We start from the raw sequence: 19,781 nt of genomic DNA, 5'->3' as shown, positions 1-19,781 counted from the left end.
AAATGGTATTATGAAATTATTGTGGGAAAAAACAAGATCTGACTGGTTGGAAGTTGGTAGGCTACCACCACCACAGCGTGCAAAAATAGGGAAAGAAAGAAAGAAAAGGGAATAGCATGCCATGCACGCATGTTAAGCTATCATCATCATCACATCAGACAGGCTGTGTAAAGCAGCCACTTGCGATTCTGAAGGGCTTAATTTCATTCAGATAACAAGGGACCCGTTTGAAAATATGTTTGTCACTTATATGTTTGTCACATTTTCTCAAAAAACATCGCATCCATTTACACCCACTTTACTGCGAGCTAGCATGACATGGCTGGCTGGTGCCATGGTAGCCTACCTACCTTCCTCCAGTCCACCTGTTTGTCTGGCAGGCACAGCGACAAGTTCTTTTGTTTAGCCTACGAAACAACGTTACGCGCTAATTTGCATATCAATATGCGCTAATTAAGTAACTACTAACGACTCTGACTGCTCAATGCTCACCTCACAGTTTCATTGATCATGAGTGGGGAGAACGATTGTGTGGACTGTGGAGGACCACTTCGCTGCTGTACTGTGTGTGTGACCTGTGTGAAGTGATGTGGGATTAGGCAGATAGATGGAGGAGGGAGCGCCTGCACAGCCGCGGTTCTAGAAACTTTTCGGGTGGGCTGAACCCCCCTAAATTTTTGTCTCAGCCCACCCTAAGAACATAGAGGGGGGGGGGGAAACACGCACACAGCGCATTGAGTGTAGTCAGAAACTGCTACTAATGACCACCATGGATTTGGAGAGGGAATTTTTTTTTTTTTTTTTGCCTCTATTTTTTTGGGTGGGCTGAGACTATTTTTGGGTGGGCTAAAGCCCACCCAAAAACGGCCTAGAACCGCCCCTGCGGGGCAGTCATACAGGTGACGTATAGGCTACATGCCCTTATATGGTAGCGCGGCCCGCGGCTATTCACGGGGAACATGGCCGCCAAGATGATAACATAGCTTGTGGGCAGCTTATGTTAGTTTAGGTATTATTTGGTGGATCTATGTCTTTTTCTTTTTGTCCCGTCTGTGGAGGGTTTTCTGCCAGAACCCTCACACACCCACCCGACAGTGCTGTTCCACTGGAACGAATGACGCGCGTCCCGACCCTGGAACAGTTCCAGGGTCCCAGGGTCGGTATGTGCGTCATGCGCCTGCCTGACGCTGCACCAAAGAAGCTATCAGGTGAGAGGCTAATTCAATACACACCGGCCTTGTTTGCTAATCATTGTTTCTTTACTGATGTTATCTGATCATAATGCCAGTCAACCCCTAGACACAATAATAGACAAGCCAGAATTGGATATTGAGTATATGATTGGGGGGATCGGTAACATGTGTAAGATGTGAACAGATGTGTTCACATCAGATGTGTGTGTGTGGACACACTGTCCAGTCAACTCCAATTAATTGTCACTGAAAAGTCAACAATAATTCACACTGGAAAATTTGCTGTGAATAAGAAAAGAATGGATATGCAAGCTGATGCACGTGAGTGCAATAGCCTCATATACCTGTATACATACATGTTCACCCTACACACACATTACAGTGAAAGAATGCTGCATCATCATCCTAAGCCACAGCTTCCCTAAAGGGGGCCTTCAGGTCAACAAGGGAATGTCAGGTCAACTTCTTGTTTGTGTTGTAATTATGCGTCCAGACTCCAGACCGTGTTGGGTATTGTCATTATCAGGCAGGTTAATGAATTGCTCCATGACAACACTATCCATCACTCACTTCACACACAGTGACTTGAGACTTGAGGTTTTGGACTTTTGAATCTTTATCTTTTATTTTTTTAGGTGCATAAACTTTAAGGAAATGTTTATTAATGTCATCTAATCAATGCTGATACTGTATGCTAATAGATAAAGGAGTGAGGATAATACAATACATGGTTTGAATTCCTTAGTTTTAGCTATGCAGTGTTCTAAGCAGACTGGATGGCATGCAGCAGATGATAGAACTGTCATCCATAAGAGACTTGACTTGGACTCGTGACGAAAGACTTGGGACTTGACTTGGACTTGAGCTCAAAGACTACACCTTCAATGAGCCTATTCCTTCCTTCCCAGGTTTCAGACACCACTGCAGCCACAAAGACAGGTTGAAGATTTAAATCTAAATCGTTTGCCTTTGTTTACTCAGAAATCATCCTCTGCAGGAGATGTGCTGTGATTTTATAGGTGAGAGAACAAAATGTCCCCAAAACACTTCCCATCTTTGATTTCATTCATTTATTTTCAAAACTATTTGTTTAATGCAGTGGCTCTCAATGTGGGGCCCGTGGACCACCAGGGGTCCTTGAGGGGGGTTCCAGGGGGTCCCCAGCAAATTGATGAATTGTTAAACGTCACCATTATTTCATACACAGTTAGCGAATGTAGAATAATTATTATTTTGATCATAGTTTCACTGATTTCTCTCTACAATACAGATAATCATTGGGATTCTGACAAAATCATATCTAACAATAAAAAATATTCTCAGATTTGGATCCGAGAGATCATCAAATGTGGGGTAAATAAGGGGTCGATATGAACAAGGTTGAGAATGACCTATTTTAATATTCAGTAATGGACATTTCTATTCATGTTATGCCACATCATCGATGCATTCTCCAGTATTTCTCCAGGATTGTTCCTCCACCAAAAGGAAGAACAGCCAATGGCGGCCCACCATGCATGTGCACATGCTGATCTCTGCATCCCTCCGCTGATGCTGCATGCATGACACACACCACGACCTTGAGGAGGAGGAGGAGGGGGAGGAAGCACTGGTAACCAATATGAAGCTGAGGGGGAGGAGGCAGGCTGGTAGCCAATAGGAAGCTGAGGAGGAGGAAGGGGAGGCAGGCTGGTACCCAATAGGAAGCTGAGGAGGCAGGCTGGTAGCCAATAGGAAGCTGAGGAGGAGACGGAGGAGGCAGGCTGGTAGCCAATAGGAAGCTGAGGAGGAGGCTGGCTGGTAGGAAGCTGCAGCTGCACCTCCTTCTCTGTCCAATTGCGTTAAAGGATCCCTTAAAGGTGCCCGGTCAGCTGTGAGAAGGGCCTTTGTGCAGGGAAATAGCTGTGTGTGTGTGTGTGTGTGTGTGTGTGTGTGTGTGTGTGTGTGTGTCAGTGTCTGTGTGTGTGTGTGACGAAGGCCTTGGATTGGCCTGCTGGAAGAGGGGCGTGGCTATTAGGCTGTTACATAACACATGTCTGCAGTGCCAGCCTCCGTCGCTTGAAGCTTGATGACGTCGACGGTGGGTCTGACGTGAGACTACATAACACAAAGACCCCTAGCATGCTGCCTAGCTCTGCCTTTGTCTGTCTGCCCCCCCCCCCCCCCCTCGCTCATTCTTTCCCCCTCTCTCTATCTCCCCAAGTACCAACATCCAGCATGGTTTACAATCAGACACACAATATTCTCAACACATCTGATGGTTGTTTCTGTCAGCAAAGACCAAGCTGCAGCTTGAGGCTGCACTTTGACTTTGACATGGATGGAACAAGCCGTCTCAGACAAAACTGCACAAGTTTCAGGCCTTAGCTAACACTCACCTGAGGTTTTGGCTATGTTTTACCGATATGGGTTTGTCAAGGCCAATATTATATACTGTATTGATATTTTCTATGGAAGTTTTTGTATATTTTCGTACCAAACTTGATGGCATCATTATGGCAAAGCATCCAGTGTTTCTCCCAGAATGCCATTCTTGTCAGGGTGGGAAATCCTTCACTGAAACCCAAACTGAGGAAATTAGTTTACCGTAGTGTGAGCAGCTCTTTAACATAGGCAGACCCACCATACCTATTCAATAGTATGGAAATCCCATGGGATAGATCACTTCTCACATAGATTACTGCTAATAATTGTGTTACAAAAGGCATTAAGGAAAGGTCCTATTTAGACTAAAACATGATTATTATTGCTCTTTGATTATAAAGAACTCATAAACATCATGGCAGTCTCAAAACACATGATGGTCCCCACAGACATGTAAGGGGGAAATGGCTCCAAACAAGCTGTTTTGACTTCCGTAACTTTGTGACATCGCAAACACTAATTTCATTTGCCCGCAGTTGGCCCCTGCCAACTGAATGCATAAGACCAAACCTTGTCTGTAGCATAGCTGCATAGCATGGAAAAATGTCTAAAAAACTATCAACTGCACCAAAGATGGATCTATCAGATCAGAATATCTTATAAGAGGTTGCGCCCCCTCAAAGCAGCACATAGGTAATGAGTGGAAAGACAGATAGAGAATTCCCACAGAGGCTGGATTTCATTTGTTCGTTTTTTGCAACATAATTCATAACCCTGTTTTAAAGAACCATGAGACATGTTTAAAGAGCTAAACAAAAAAGAGAGAGAAGCTTAAAATGGGATATTTGAACAATTAAATGAATAAATAAAATTGGCAAATCAAATTTCATTATAAATTGCAGACTTTTTACAAACAACTAACAGTTTTTTATGTAGCTGTGGTGGTGGAGATATCGATCGAACATTAGTGTGTTCATAAACTGAGTGTCCTGATGTTTGCAGCCTTGGGCATGTTCACTAACAGTTTGGGGTTTTAAATTTTGCAGTCCCAGTCCAAAATCTGTTTAAACCATATTTAAACACGAGGCCCTATCACACACACACACACACACACACACACACTGAGAAGGCACATGTGACTCTGTTTCACACACAAAAGGCTTATGCCGCTAAAACATGTTTGTGGAAAGCATATGGCACCACATGGTTCGACAGCCTCTTGAGATGATATTGTAGGATTATGCTTCAGTTCATCTGACAAAACATGTCAGTTTAACTGCAGCCTTTGGTTGGTATAGATAAGAGGTTGTCTGGGTTGGGTGCTTCCTGCATCAGAAGAGGGCTTTTCACACTATGCTCTTAGCCTGGGGCTATCTAAGCCCCGGGCTAAGAGTAGGGCTAAGATAGCCCCAGCCTAACTTAGCCCCGTTTCACACACGCATTGTTAACACAGGTTGTTTCCTTGGCCCCGTCTCTGGCCCGGTTTCACACTGCCAACTTTTAGCCCTGTGTTTAGATTGAAAGTCGGGGCTAACCCTACTCCAGAGCAGGGCCAGCTAGCTGGGGCTGAAGTCGGAGTTAGCCCACTTTGGAGTGGGCCAGGATTGTGCAACTGTGAAAGCTTTCTTAGCCCTGGGCTAACAGCTCTCTTAGCCGCAGGTTAGATACTGACTTAACCCCAGCTAAGTGTAGTGTGAAAAGCCCTAAGGAAGGTGAGCTGACAGAGCTTGGCGTTCGGTCACTGGTCACTCATGTGAGAGAAAGACCTCCCTCTCCTCTTCACACTGTTTACACACCAGGACCATCTCCATCAGTAATGAGGCGTGCGTGCTGACACACTCTCCATCAAACTCTAATAGATTCACATTAGGACAAGGTCAAGGACTCCCTTTCGACTTTTCCCTGCTGTAGGGACACATTCAATGATCTGTTTTCAGATATGACTCAGTATACAAATATAGGCAGATAACAGTGGCTTATGTATTTGTATCTAAATTGCCATTCTGATACATTCAATCTCATTGCCCTGATGATGGAAAAGAAATGGTTAAAAGGTTTTCTGGAAATTACTACTTCTATAGGGCACATATTTAGGCACATAGCCTACTATGACTGAGATTTTTTTCTAGCTACTGCATCAATTGATCAAATATGGCGTATGTATCAATATCTGTATTCCATGATAAGAATAGTTTTACCATATGACTGTCCAAAACCAAAGTAAACAGTGGCTTCATCCCTCTGAAAGAGATTGAACGCTTCAATCTGCCTGTATTTTTTGGTATCCAACCAAGAAAGCTTTGGAAATCATTGTAGCAAGAGGATCAAGTTTCTGTGATAGCTTTTCCATAAGGAGCTTCATCTGTGAATCCATCTCAATTTATAATGATATTTTATTTGCATTCATCTGATTTTATAGGCATTTTAATACTTAAAATGGGTTAGGGTTTATCTTCCAAAAGCTTATGACAGAAAACACCCTTCAACTGTTAGCAAATGTTTCAGATACTTTGACGAGTTTCTTCTATGATGGAGCTTTATTTCTATTTTCTTTTCCGCACTTATAATATTGTTTTTTCATGTAAACTGCAATGCACACATTAAACTCATTTTGACTTTTACCTGCAAGACCAAGAAATGGTTACAAGCAGGGGAAGGAGAGCTTGAATGCTGCGCCTTAAAAAAGTAGGAAAATAACCACATAAAGGGCAAGATTACATAATCATTTGTGGTGAGGCAAAGAACCGCATGCATGCTTCTCCTTATGGAATAAGACAAAGTGCTGTCAGTGCAGTTTTGACTGTCAATAAGGAAGTAACATGGTCTGTGTGACCTGCCAGACAGTGTTTACACTTTACACTTGGCTGACATTGTGCAAGGGCAACCTCCTGACGTCACAGGCTGCTGTCAGAGCCTCGGGCCAATGGAACTCCTGGACAGTGGGATCCACCAATCATACGAAAGCATCCAGACAAAAGCACCTATTGTTTCTAAAGCTCGACAGGCCGTGTCCAGTGAAATTCCATCAATAGATAACGAAATTGACTTTGCGTAACTCACGCTCGGGATATAAAGTAAAGCAGTAGGCTGTATCAGTTCATGCTATCACAGAGAAAGAAACGACTGGCTCAACAGGTGAAACAGAAAATGTGATTTCTGTTTGTTTTCAAGTTCATTTAAGGGTGAAAAGAGAATCAGACTGATAGTTCTCAACTATAGCCATTTTATAGAGAAATCAGGGGCATAGCTATGGGTGGGCCTGGCTGGGCCTAGGCCCACTCACTTCTTGCCTAGGCCCATCCAATCAGGAGACTGTAAAAGCTCTTAAACGGCTTTCAGAGCTGTAGCAGGCTCAGCTAGAGTCAAGGTTCTAGTATCATATGAAACTAGAAGACCTAGGCATCCATTGGCACCAACCATGCCATCATGCTAGCTTGTCAAGCTAAATAACACCTCAAATTTAGGCTAAAGTTGGCGAGGGAAAAACCAAAACACGTTTATTACATGACTATATAAAATACACTAGAAATAAAACTATGACTAGAAAAACATAACAGTGCTGAGTTGCATCTCAAATTAATCTTCAGGTTCCCAGCTTTCAGATGCTGTTCACCACTTCTATGTGGCATATACTGTTGACCTGCTGTCTCACCCTAATATCCCCTGTGTCTGGTAGGGAGGGATGTAAAATGTCATCATGTGAACACGTGCATTTGACTTTAGTATTGTCAATTATATCAATTATGGAAAAAATTGTGTGGCCCGCCCACTTTTATTCAGGCCCACCTGCAATTTCCTTTCTGGCTATGCCCCTGAGTGAAATGCTGAGACTTGTTCCCAAATCCCTATGGCGGATCCTTCTGTCTCTTTTTCTTCTGTCACATTTTGTTCTAACATCTTTATTTGCATTTTGGCTGTCCCGCAAGTCTCTGCCATGTCCTAGTTCCTTCCAATGGTTGGGGAGTTTCCATTTGATCTATTGTCTCATAATGTGGCTGTTGAACTGTTCAACTAAACTTGCCTTGACTTGACTCTTAGTACACTGACTCAGCAGTTACTTCACTCATTTCCCTGCTGTAGGCCTATACTGTACTTAGCTTGTTGTTAGGGCTGCACAATTACTCCAATCGCAATCGCAATCAAAATCTCAATATGGCTAAGTGCAATATAATATAATAATAATTGCAGGAGCCTGCAATTATTTGATAAAGGAGAAATGTGTCACAACATGGCACACTCACTTCAACACATTATATTCTCCAGACGTAACTAGGGAACATGCTTGTTTTGCAATGTGATTTTTACTGGGGTATGTTACATACCCCAGTAAAAATCACATCGCATTTCTATTTTATTTTTGTGTGAAAAATACATTGAAAACTTGTACCCAATGACCCTGTTCAGTCTAGTACAGCTTGTACAGAGCAGCAAAGCCACTCCTAACTCTTCCCAGAAGATTCCTCCCAAATCCCCCAGGCCGAGCTAAGCCATGCCCCCTTCATGTTCATGTGACCAGCTAGCTAACAGGAACAGCGGCTACTATTTCAGAGTGACCTCCAAAACTCAGCACAGGGCTGGAAAAAACAATGGGCCAACGCACAAGCACATGGATGAATGCAATTTGCATTCGCGCATGCGCCACAGGAACTTCCTTTGACTTTATTCTCTCTCTCTCTCTCTAACAGAGGAAACCATAGACTATTTCCTACCACAGGCGATATCTAACCAGAGAGAAACATGCAGGGCTCCCACACTCACTTGGACATTGAATTCAAGCACTTTTGAATAAAATTAAAAATAAATTTTATTTATAGTGCTTTCTCAAGAAGTTAAAGTACTTTAATTATGAATGACTTCATGGCATAAATACAGCATTGTTCTGTTTTGGCCTAAGACATGATATTGGGTAAAATTAGACATCTTAGAGGCCTAATGTATTGCTATGAATTAATGGCTGTGAATGAATGTTAGATAGGTCTATTCTCCTGTGTACGGGCCTATATAAGTAAATAATTGTGTACTGGTTCATTAATTCATTGTTAAATACACATGAAAGTTGGACATCGTATAAATGCAGCACTTGAATATAATAAAAACAGTCAACTATGATCATGTCAAGCCAATACATCTGGGTGAAATCACTGCTTGATGAATTTAGCTGCTATATTTTTGTCGGCTTTTATTTGATCCAATATACAACAAATATACATTTTTGTTTCCACAATTAAATAACACAAAGTATATCACTGGCAAACTTTCAACAGTTTATAGTTGGAAATAACCAGGATGTTAAGACGCAAAAGTGCAGTCAAATATTTTTTATCACCCAAATCATCAAGACTAATAAATCATGATCACAATACCTTGATAAATAATACAGATGATCAGTTTAGAAATACATTGTTCAGCCCTACCAGCAAGCAAAACTGTAGCAAGTAAAGCAAGTTCTAGGGATGTACCCCCCCCCCCCCCCCCCCCCCATGCACACCCACACACACAGAAACGCACACCTGCTGTCAGGTGTGAACAGGGCCATATGATATGTATACATAGGTACATGTTTCCATCAGCTGACAGTCTGCCTGTCTGCTGTGGCAGCTGGCACCACGTGATGGAAACATGGTTAATAGTGGGCTGAACACGGATTGTGAAGCTTGACTGTCCCTGATGCAGGCCACACAGCTGCTTGCACCAGAGGCTGGCCGCAGTAGAGACAGGTCTGAAAATAGAAAGCAGACACTGTGCCATTATCAGCCTTGTGGAAGTCAGGCACTGAGGCACAAGGACAATGCTAACGTGGGCCACAAATAGGCTATCATGTCTGACTTGATAGGTTTCACACTGCAACACATTAAGCAAACAAGCCAAACAGGGCAGTGCAGATACACAGTGTCACAGAGGCGAGGGGTAGGCCCTAGGCTACAGTTGCATTTAAGTCTCGCAATTCTGAATTTATTTCTCTGAATTCTGACTTTATATTTCAGAAGTCTGAGTCCCCCCCCCCCCCCCCCGCTTTTTAACAGTTTTGAACTTTTTTCCTTGCGCCAAAAAAAATCTAAGAATTGTTCTTGTTGTAGCCTAAGCACTTTGTAACTCAGTTTTGAAAAGTGCCAACTAATTATTATGTAGGCCTACTGGTATACTTAAAAAAAAAAAAAAAAAAAAAATCCATTTTGTGAGACATTCTACTTTTAGACTAGTCTACTCCATTACATTTACACTGCGTTACCGAAAACATTTCCCTGTAAATTTTACAGGGAAATGTTTTCGGTAACGCTTTATATTAAGGTTATATTAATAAGCGTTAATTAATAAGTAATAAGGCTCTTATAAGGTGCTCATTAACACTATTATGTTAATACTATATAAGTGTTAATAATCGCATTATAAACATATTTATTGGTAGCTTATAAGACATTTATAAGCACTTTATAACCACCTTTACTAGCTGGTTTTGTTACTTAATTAAGCTTAATAAATAGTCATTACCTTATTAGCAGTTAACTATGCACTTATTAACAGTTAACTATGCTTTTTGCAGGTACCGGATCTAAAGCGAGAACAGTGCCTTATTAAGGTTAATAAATCATTTATTATGCACTTATTATGCTTTTTGTAGGTACCAGATCTAAAGCGAGAACAGTCCCTTATTAAGGTTAATAAATCCTTTATTATGCACTGATGAGATGTGTGTTTCACTCAGGGTTTTGTGTCTCTAAGAGGGGCAGAATTGCATGATGGGACAAAAATGCAAATTAAGCCTCCCAGAGCCTTCTAAACAGCCAATAAGAGGTTTTTCTTGAATAACTGGAACCGACGCTTGGATCTTTCTGAAATTTTCATCGCTTATCCAGGAAGTGAGCATGGGCTCATGAGGTACCTGCAAAAAGCATATTTAACCGTTAATAAGTTAGGCTTAATGAAGTAACAAAACCAGCTAGTAAAGGTGGTTATAAAGTGCTTATAAATGTCTTATAAGCTACCAATAAATATGTTTATAATGTGATTATTAACACTTATATAGTATTAACATAATAGTGTTAATAAGTACCTTATTACCTATTAACGCTTATTAATATAACCTTAATATAAAGCGTTACCATGTTTTTTAGATTACATTAATCTGATGGCTGCAGTTACAAAGGATTTGCATGCAATTAAAGTATATGATATGCTCCAATAATGCATTGTTTGTTTCAACTTCTGGTTAATGCATCCATAATTTAACACTCTGGAGGGGGCCGTCCTTAATTAGTACTTTTACTTTGATACAAGTCATTTTTACTGCCAATACTTTTAATTAAATAAAATTTTGAATCCAGGATGCCCATCATGGTATTGCTACTTTTATTTAGAGGAGGGATTTCAGTACGCCAGCCTCTGTTAGCAATGAATGTAGTTATTACTCATACAATAGCCATATCAGAGTATTGGCATACCTAGAAGGTATTCATCATTCATGTATGTTTTATTCAATGAAATAGCAGTGACATTGTGATCCATTACTGTTTCAAAATGCACACCGTCTAGAAAGGTCACAAAAAGTTCACAGATAAATGGACCCCATTTCCCATGACCCCTTTCAACCCTTCCACCCGTCAGCCGGGCCGTTAGACACACAGAAATGCATCCTTTCTAACAAGACAGCTGCAGAGCCTCCACATGGTGCAAACTACCCATTTTCATGAGCAACCAAATGGATTATGACAGCGCCACCATACACATTTCACCGGGGGTTGTGGGATTGCTGTGACCCGTGCCAGGCTCGGGTGCATTAGATGATGCAGATCTCAGGTCACGGATCGGATACATCACACATCAGTCATTTTGTGAGGGTGCCCCTATACACAGTTGCTGCCAGCATCAAAAGCAAGTTTGGGTATACAAGTTATTGGGAGAAATTGGTTTAGACAATAGCAAGGCACAGTGGATGCATGCAAATAAAAAAATATTAGCCCATATTAAAACCAAAATAAAAGCTTAAAGGACCCACCTAAAACGAACATCCTACACAAGGGTTGTTTAGCCTGTGGTCATCAGTGCGGACAAGCCAAACCAACCACAACTCATGTTCAACAGTAAAACAGTCCGAGCGCTCTCTAGTGTCAGAAAACAGGAAGACACCAAAATTGAAAGCAATAACTGAAGTGTGGCTGCTAAATTAGTTTTCGTCTTTATTGAAATACACAATCACAACATAAGATTACCGTAAATTTCGGACTATAAGCCGCGGCTTTTCCCCCGTTTTTTGGCCCTGCGGCTTATATAACGGTGCGGCTTATCTATGGATTTTTTCAGAAAAAAAAAAAAAAAAAAAAAAAATCTCTCTTCTTTAGCACTCTTTCTAACTATAAATCCACTTCTGTTTTAATTTCCTCTCTTGCCCTCTTTTCACCACACCGCGGACACTGTGTGCACTGTAAAAAAAACAAAGGTGGTGTTGTGTTATGTTGTTTTGTTGAAATGTTAATAAATGGGAGCTTCCTCAAACAGCCATCTCTTTCCCGACAATCCCCTCTGTGCATGAACCCTTACATATGGTAATTAAACATTAAAACACAATAAAAAAAACAAAAAAAAACATTAAAACACCTGCGGCTTATAGTCCGGTGTGGCTTATATATGTAACAAACAGGCAATTTTGCTGCTGCGGCTTATACTCCGGTGCGGCTTATAGTGCGGAAATTACGGTAAATTATGAGGAAAACAGATTACATCAGATGAATAATCCTAAAGAAGCCAGTTAATCTATTTATCTTTTGCCAAACAGCAAAATAACTACAGCATTGGCAAAGAAAATTCAATCCACAAACCAAGAGTTTTTCCACGGAATAGTTTATTTATTTAGAATTTCCACATAACTAATGACAGGATTTGATAAAACCAGACTTGCGTTTCTACATAGGAATATTTTCTGCCCGACCCTTGGCAAGCCAAGAGTGACAGCCCCTCTTCTCTCCTTTGCTTTTTAGTTTCTTTTAAATATACATGGAGCAGCAGCCCTGTGCTCTGTACAGAGCACAGGATTTGGAACATAAATATAGAAAGCAGCTGTGTGTGCTGCAGAAGTCAGGGGGGTTCAGGTGTGTTGATTGGAGACTAAAGCTGCTCAGTGAGGGGTGGGGGGGTCCCTAGGTGGATGAGTACAGGGGCAGAGCGGCGGGGTTACTCCGTCAGGCCCAGCTTCTTCTTGAGGGACTCGGGCATCTCGGGGGGAGGGGGCCGGGGCAGACGGAAGTAGACCTTGACGGAGTCGTAGATGAACCACTGCAGGGCGGTCAGGGTACCGATCATGATGATACGGGCGACCAGGCCTTTCCACACACCTGAGGAGGAAAGAGATGCATCTTAGCCACTCACGTCTTTTCACTGACCCAAATCATACAATCCACACTTAAGGGACACTCCGCCAATTTTCAACCTGCTTTGTAGCATTAGAACATTAGTAGTATATCAGAAAACTGTAAACAGGGTTGAAGTTGTTCATTTAAGTCAGGGGTGCCCACACTTTTTCAGCTTGGGAGCTACTTTTGAAAAAAGTCAAAGTGATCTACCAAACATATTTATTTATATATATATACACTGAGTATACAGTGGAAAACAGTGGAACAGTGGAAAAACAGTGGAAACAGTGGATTTTTTTTTTTTTCTCCCTCAATACACTACCTTCGCGATCGACCGGTCGATCGCGATCGACGTATTGGGCACCCCTGATTTAAGTTGACAGTTATTGAGAGTTGATTTGAGTAAAGTTGTGGACCAGTGATGTCATTTGTGCATGAATGACATTACTGGTCCACAACTTTACTCAAACTAGTAATGTCTAGTAAACTAGTGCAAAGGTTTTATCGGGCGTGCGCTATGAAGAAGCGTGCATCTAGAACAGTGATCCTCACTATTTCTTCGATGAGAGCCGCACTGGCAGGACAAAGTCAATAGGAGAGCCACTTTTACCGCAAAACACCAAAAGCCACCCCAACCAAGCACATCTGCCTACCATTTTTTTGTGTTTTATTGTCTTACACCAGGGATGTCAAAGATACGGCCCGCGGGCCGGCGGGTTTCATCCGTTTTATTCCATGTTTTGGAATAAAAAAAAAAAAAATATATATATATATATATATATAGATATTATTATTATTATTAAATTCGCACCCCATTATCATGAACTACGTGTGGCTAATAAGCAAGCTAAGAGTTCATTCATAAGTTAATTAACCTGCACTACAAGGAAGTATGTCAGTAGGTCATCAGGTGTAAACAAAGCCGCCATGATGCCACGCTGGAATTGAATCCCGCATTCGGCTACCTACCAAAAAACAAAGGAATCAACAAGATGCTGTCGAAAAAGAGAAAGGTTGACACGGAATGCAGGCAGTTTCAAGAGAAATGGAAAGAGCAGTATTTCTTTTGTGAAGTAAATGGGTAAATGAGTCGAATTGATTTTAGTAAAAAAAAAAATCCGGCCCCCATGAGGTCTCGTCTCAGTTGAACAAATCCGGCCCTCTACCTAATATGAGTCTGACACCCCTGTCTTACACACACAAGTTTCCCCTAGAAAATCTTTCAGGCCTGGAGGGATTTCGAAATGTACCCCGACCGCAAGGGTGGGGGCCGTCGCTGGCGATGCTAAAGTTTTAGCTAACCTGTTCACATCCCAAGTATCATCATACTATTATGGGATGCGATGCGAACAGTTGTATTATGGGATGTGCGTTTCCCAGGCAACAACACACGTTGACACGTTTTGGAACAGCGCTGCACGCTGGCACAATACTCCTAAAAGCAAAATGCTTATTGTTTTGAATGATTTGGCACCTTCTATTACTGTCAACACCAGTATTGTAATAATATGCCATAAAGGTTTATTGAAATCTTGGGGAGAGCAGAAAAAAAAAAATGCAATTTCTTAGAGCCGCCAACTAAAGCTTCAAGAGCCGCCAGCGTCTCGCGAGCCGCGCAATGAGGAACTAGGATCTAGAAGGCTCGTTTGAGATTAGCAAGTTCTGCGCAGATTCGACCAGCGCCTTGTTGCTTGCCCCGGTGCATGATGGTTAGACAAGTTGTCCGACTTGCTCTGCGTGCCCGACTGCGTGAGCCATGGGACTCTCGTAAGAGCGAGGCGGGTGCAGATTTGGAGCGAGGCGCCGCAGTTGCTCCCCACCAACTGCGCCCGACTGCGGATGACAGAGAATGACGAGAAATGCATCAAGCCGAGCGCCCATTGGTTCAACGCCGGCGCGTCCCCCGAGCGTTACAGTAAGTGGACTTGGCCTTTTTTATTATTATAACTGCACAATTTTAATTCGAACAGATAATTAATTACGATGATCCGATGTTGAAGGCTCAGATGGGGGGGGGGGGGGGGGGGGGGGTCGGCCCATCACGATGGTCGATGCCATCGTCCATCGTGCCAACCCTACTGTCTCCTTCGGGAGCATATATCTCCAGCCACCATTTTCGGGATGAGCTGGAAAACCTCCGGTTAAAACTTTCAAAATAATGTTACTTAAACAAAAGTAAATAGCTTATTGATGCACGTTGGAGGAGAAAAAGGTATTTCAACGAACGAAGGAGCAAACCTTGTATCAAAATACTCGTGATGTTATATGGCGTGAAACTGTGGTTGTAACGCATTACTCAAAATAAATAAGGTTACGTTACAATAAGCGTTTTATTTTGAAAGCAACAAAGCGGATGACATACTTGTACATTCTGGCTGACTTGACGCCAGTGCAGTTCATGCTGCCAGATCCACATGACGATGCGTGCGTGCGTGCATATTAGGGATGCACCGATATGAAAATTTTGGCCGATGCCGATAACCGATATTAACATTGCTGTTAACACCGATATTTACCGATGATGTCGATATGATCTGTATAAAACCACATTTTTATAATCATCACATTTTGTACATACTGAAAAACACATGTTAACACTGAATTTGAAAAAGTTGTGAGGTCTCCAGACCATAGTTCAAGCAGAAGGCCACTCACGCATAATCCGATCATCCCCTGACGACAGTCAAGTTCTAGCATAACGTGGTCAGTCAAAAGTCCTAGCATGACGTCTGCTATGACGTCAAACATGACGTCAGTTAATCCTCATATATATAGCAAGGGTTCTACGTCACCTCTCTCTCTCTGGCCGATCATAGCAGCAGCAGCTCACGGCAGCCCATCTCCCTTGAAGCCGGCCTCCGAAGCGTTGTTTTGCACCAGATCCGCAGACCGAATCAGCACCCACAAGCCTTCTCTACCCGTGGATAGAGTCGGAGAAAGTCAGGGTAGTTGCGCCAAGGCAGCCAAGTAGGCCAAGCCGGGAAGCGCCAAGCTAAACTTTAATGTACCAAGATCGAAGGCCCGACCGAGTTGGGAGCGCCAGCCGCAAATAGCTGTAAGTCGCAAAAAAGGTCGAAGGCCGGAAAAGTACAATCGCGAAGCGCCAAGGCGGCCAGGTAGGCCAGGCTGGGAAGCGCTATCGCGAGGTGCCCGACCGAGTTGGGAGCACCAGCCGCAAATAGCTGTAAGTCGCTAAAAAAGGTCGAAGGCAGGAAAAGCACGTACCAAGGCCCGACCGAGTTGGGAGCGCCAGCCGCAAATAGCTGTAAGTCGCTAAAAAGGTCGAAGGCCGGAAAAGTACAATCGCGAAGCGCCAAGGCGGCCAGGTAGGCCAAGCTGGGAAGCGCCATCGCGAGGTGCCCGACCGAGTTGGGAGCGCCAGCCGCAAATAGCTGTAAGTCGCTAAAAAAGGTCGAAGGCCGGAAAAGTGCAATCAACTACTGGCGCCTGCAGATCTCAATTAACCTCCGGTAATCAGATCTTCCTTTGGGGGATCTCCTAGCCTATGCAGGTGCCCTCCTCTGCCTCAAGAGCAGCGCCACTGGCCAATGGAGTCAAGCGCCAAAGCATTTGCCATGCATGCCGATTGCTAAATAAAGTTTGTCTAATCCTACCAACTGGCCTCTCCTGATTGAAGTGAGGTCTCCAGACCATAGTTCAAGCAGAAGGCCACTCACGCATAATCCGATCATCCCCTGACGACAGTCAAGTTCTAGCATAACGTGGTCAGTCAAAAGTCCTAGCATGACGTCTGCTATGACGTCAAACATGACGTCAGTTAATCCTCATATATATAGCAAGGGTTCTACGTCACCTCTCTCTCTCTGGCCGATCATAGCAGCAGCAGCTCACGGCAGCCCATCTCCCTTGAAGCCGGCCTCCGAAGCGTTGTTTTGCCCCACCCACCTCCCCAGTCCGCCACCAACGAGTCTTGACTCCTGATCCCCCACGGGGGGGGGGGGATCTCCTAGCCTATGCAGGTGCCCTCCTCTGCCTCAAGAGCAGCGCCACTGGCCAATGGAGTCAAGCGCCAAAGCATTTGCCATGCATGCCGATTGCTAAATAAAGTTTGTCTAATCCTACCAACTGGCCTCTCCTGATTGAAATGCATTTCTTTATTTGCAAAGCCTTTGGAAAAGCCCATAAATCATAGATTCACTGCATTATTTCATATCAATGTGAAGAATTTGGCTGATAATGATAACCGATATTAACATTGCAACATCTGACCGATACCGATATGACCGATATGTTAAAAAATGACCAACATCGGCCGATACCGATATGATTGCCGATATATCGTGCATCCCTAGTGCATATATACACATATATCTATATATATACACACAGTGGGGAGAACAAGTATTTGATAGACTGCCGATTTTGCAGGTTTTCCCACTTACAAAGCATGTAGGTCTGTAATTTTTATCATAGGTACACTTCAACTGTGAGAGACGGAATCTAAAACAAAAATCCATAAAATCACATTGTATGATTTTTAAGTAATTAATATGCATTTTATTGCATGAAATAAGTATTTGATACAGCAGAAAAACAGAACTTAATATTTGGTAAAGAAACCTTTGTTTGCACCTCGTGGGGCATCAATGATCATGAGAAAGGTGAGGGATCAGCCCAGAACTACACGGCAGGACCTGGTCAATGACCTGAAGAGAGCTGGGACCACATTCTCAAAGACCCTGCTCAAGCCAGCGCATGTCCAGGCCCGTCTGAGGTTTGCCAATGACCATCTGGATGATCCAGAGGAGGAATGGGAGAAGGTCATGTGGTCTGATGAGACCAAAATAGAGCTTTTTGGCATAAACTCCACTCGCCGTGTTTGGAGGAAGAAGAAGGATGAGTACAACCCCAAGAACACCATCCCAACCGTGAAGCATGGAGGTGGAAACATCCTTCTTTGGGGATGCTTTTCTGCAAAGGGGACAGGACGAATGCACCGTATTGAGGGGAGGATGGATGGGGCCATGTATCGCGATTTCTTGGCCAACAACCTCCTTCCCTCAATAAGAGCATTGAAGATGGGTCGTGCCTGGGTCTTCCAGCATGACAACGACCCGAAACACACAGCCAGGGCAACTAAGGAGTGGCTCTGTAAGAAGCATCTCAAGGTCCTGGAGTGGCCTAGCCAGTCTCCAGACCTGAACCCAATAGAAAATCTTTGGAGGGAGCTGAAAGTCCGTGTTGCCCAGAGACAGCCCCGAAACCTGAAGGATCTGGAGAAGATGTGTATGGAGGAGTGGGCCAAAATCCCTGCTGCAGTGTGTGCAAACCTGGTCAAGAACTACAGGAAACGTCTGATCTCTATAATTGCAAACAAAGGTTTCTTTACCAAATATTAAGTTCTGTTTTTCTGATGTATCAAATACTTATTTCATGCAATAAAATGCAAATTAATTACTTAAAAATCATACAATGTGATTTTCTGGATTTTTGTTTTAGATTCCGTCTCTCACAGTTGAAGTGTACCTATGATAAAAATTACAGACCTCTACATGCTTTGTAAGTCGGAAAACCTGGAAAATTCTCTCTCTCTCTCTCTCTCTCTCTCTCTCTCTCTCTCTCTCTCTCTCTCTCTCTCTCTCTCTCTCTCTCTCTCTCTGTAATCACAAGTGCTTGGTGTTGGCAGTCTCCCAGTAAAAATGGTACACAAGCAGAAATCTTTACTAAGGTTTGGATTCAAACTTACTGTTTCAACTGGATAATGTTCTACAAAAATCTTTAATTCTATGTTTCTGTACAAAAGAGAAATGGATGAATTTATATTCTACGAACTTAAGCAGTAAAGCAGTTTGTCAGTTGGAAAATAGCTGTACACATGTGAGTAGGGCTGCTTTATGAATGGCATACGTGTTCGGAGACACGGCGCTTGAGGGAAAAGAAAGTTAAACGAACGTATCCGTTAATCCCCAACCAAATGAAAACCAATAGAAGAAAGATGAAGAGATAGTCTAAAAATAAACCAACCAAATGAAAACCAACAGAAGAAAGATGAAGCGACGGTCTAAAAATAAACCAACCAAATTAAAACCAATAGAAGAAAAATTAAGAGACAGTCTAAAAATAAACCAACCAAATGAAAACCAATAGAAGAAAGATGAGGAGACAGCCTAAAAATAAACCAACCAAATGAAAACCAACAGAAGAAAGATGTAGAGACGGTCTAAAAATAAACCAAAACTCTCTCAAAACTCGACTTTCGATTTCTTATACTATTATACTTCTCTAGACCAGTGGTTCTCAAATGGGGGTCCGCGGACCCCCAGGGGTCCGTGGCACTTTGCCAGGGGGTCCGCGAAAAGTTTTCAGGTAAAAAAAAAAAAAAGTAAAAAAAAATGATACATGTTACTTACCGGTATTCCTTCTCAAACTACTTCCTACATGGTGCTAGTCTATCAAAAATATATTGGCTGTCATTGATTGTGTTGCATAGTGGTTTTCTGTACTGTTGACAAATTGTGATATTGTAAGTCGCTTTGGACAAAACAAAAGCGTCTGCTAAATGACGTAATGTAAATGTAATGTAATAAAAAAAAATTAAAAAAAATTGTGCAAAATCTTCATAGTTCAACGAAAATAGTTTATGCTTTAAATCTAAAATAGTTCATGGATTACATTCTAATAACAAACCTATCAAATTAAAAGTCAAGCACGTTACAGTGGAAACAATTAACACATTCAGTGCCACAGCGCTTCAGTAAAATTGTCTGGAGCCTGTGCCAGATTCACTTCCATTCAGTTGAAAACAGCTATAGAATTTTTTCTATTATGGCTATATTAACGGGGCTGCACTTTAATGAAAGATTGAACACTCCTGCTTCTTCCAAAGAAGAAATTTTGTTTCTAGACAGTTCCATTATGG

At 42.5% G+C, this 19,781-nt stretch overlaps 1 protein-coding gene across 4 annotated transcripts in view; it reads right to left on the bottom strand.

The window, feature by feature from the left end:
* Positions 1 to 12,379: 12,379 nt before the first annotated feature.
* slc25a3a (solute carrier family 25 member 3a) overlaps positions 12,380 to 19,781 on the bottom strand; it is a 36,483-nt gene continuing 29,081 nt past the window's right edge. For all 4 annotated transcript variants that reach the window (XM_083632269.1, XM_083632267.1, XM_083632268.1 and 1 more), the window contains exon 8: positions 12,380 to 12,883. In XM_083632269.1, the coding sequence (XP_083488395.1) occupies positions 12,723 to 12,883 (161 nt within the window). In that variant the 3' untranslated portion in view covers positions 12,380 to 12,722. The remainder of the gene's footprint in view (positions 12,884 to 19,781) is intronic.

The sequence above is a fragment of the Poromitra crassiceps genome (genome assembly GCF_964638095.1).
Source record: "Poromitra crassiceps genome assembly, chromosome: 2".
Lineage (NCBI taxonomy): Eukaryota > Metazoa > Chordata > Actinopteri > Beryciformes > Melamphaidae > Poromitra > Poromitra crassiceps.
The sequence above is the reverse complement of the archived record's forward strand: the minus strand, read 5'-3'. Positions and strand labels throughout refer to the sequence as shown.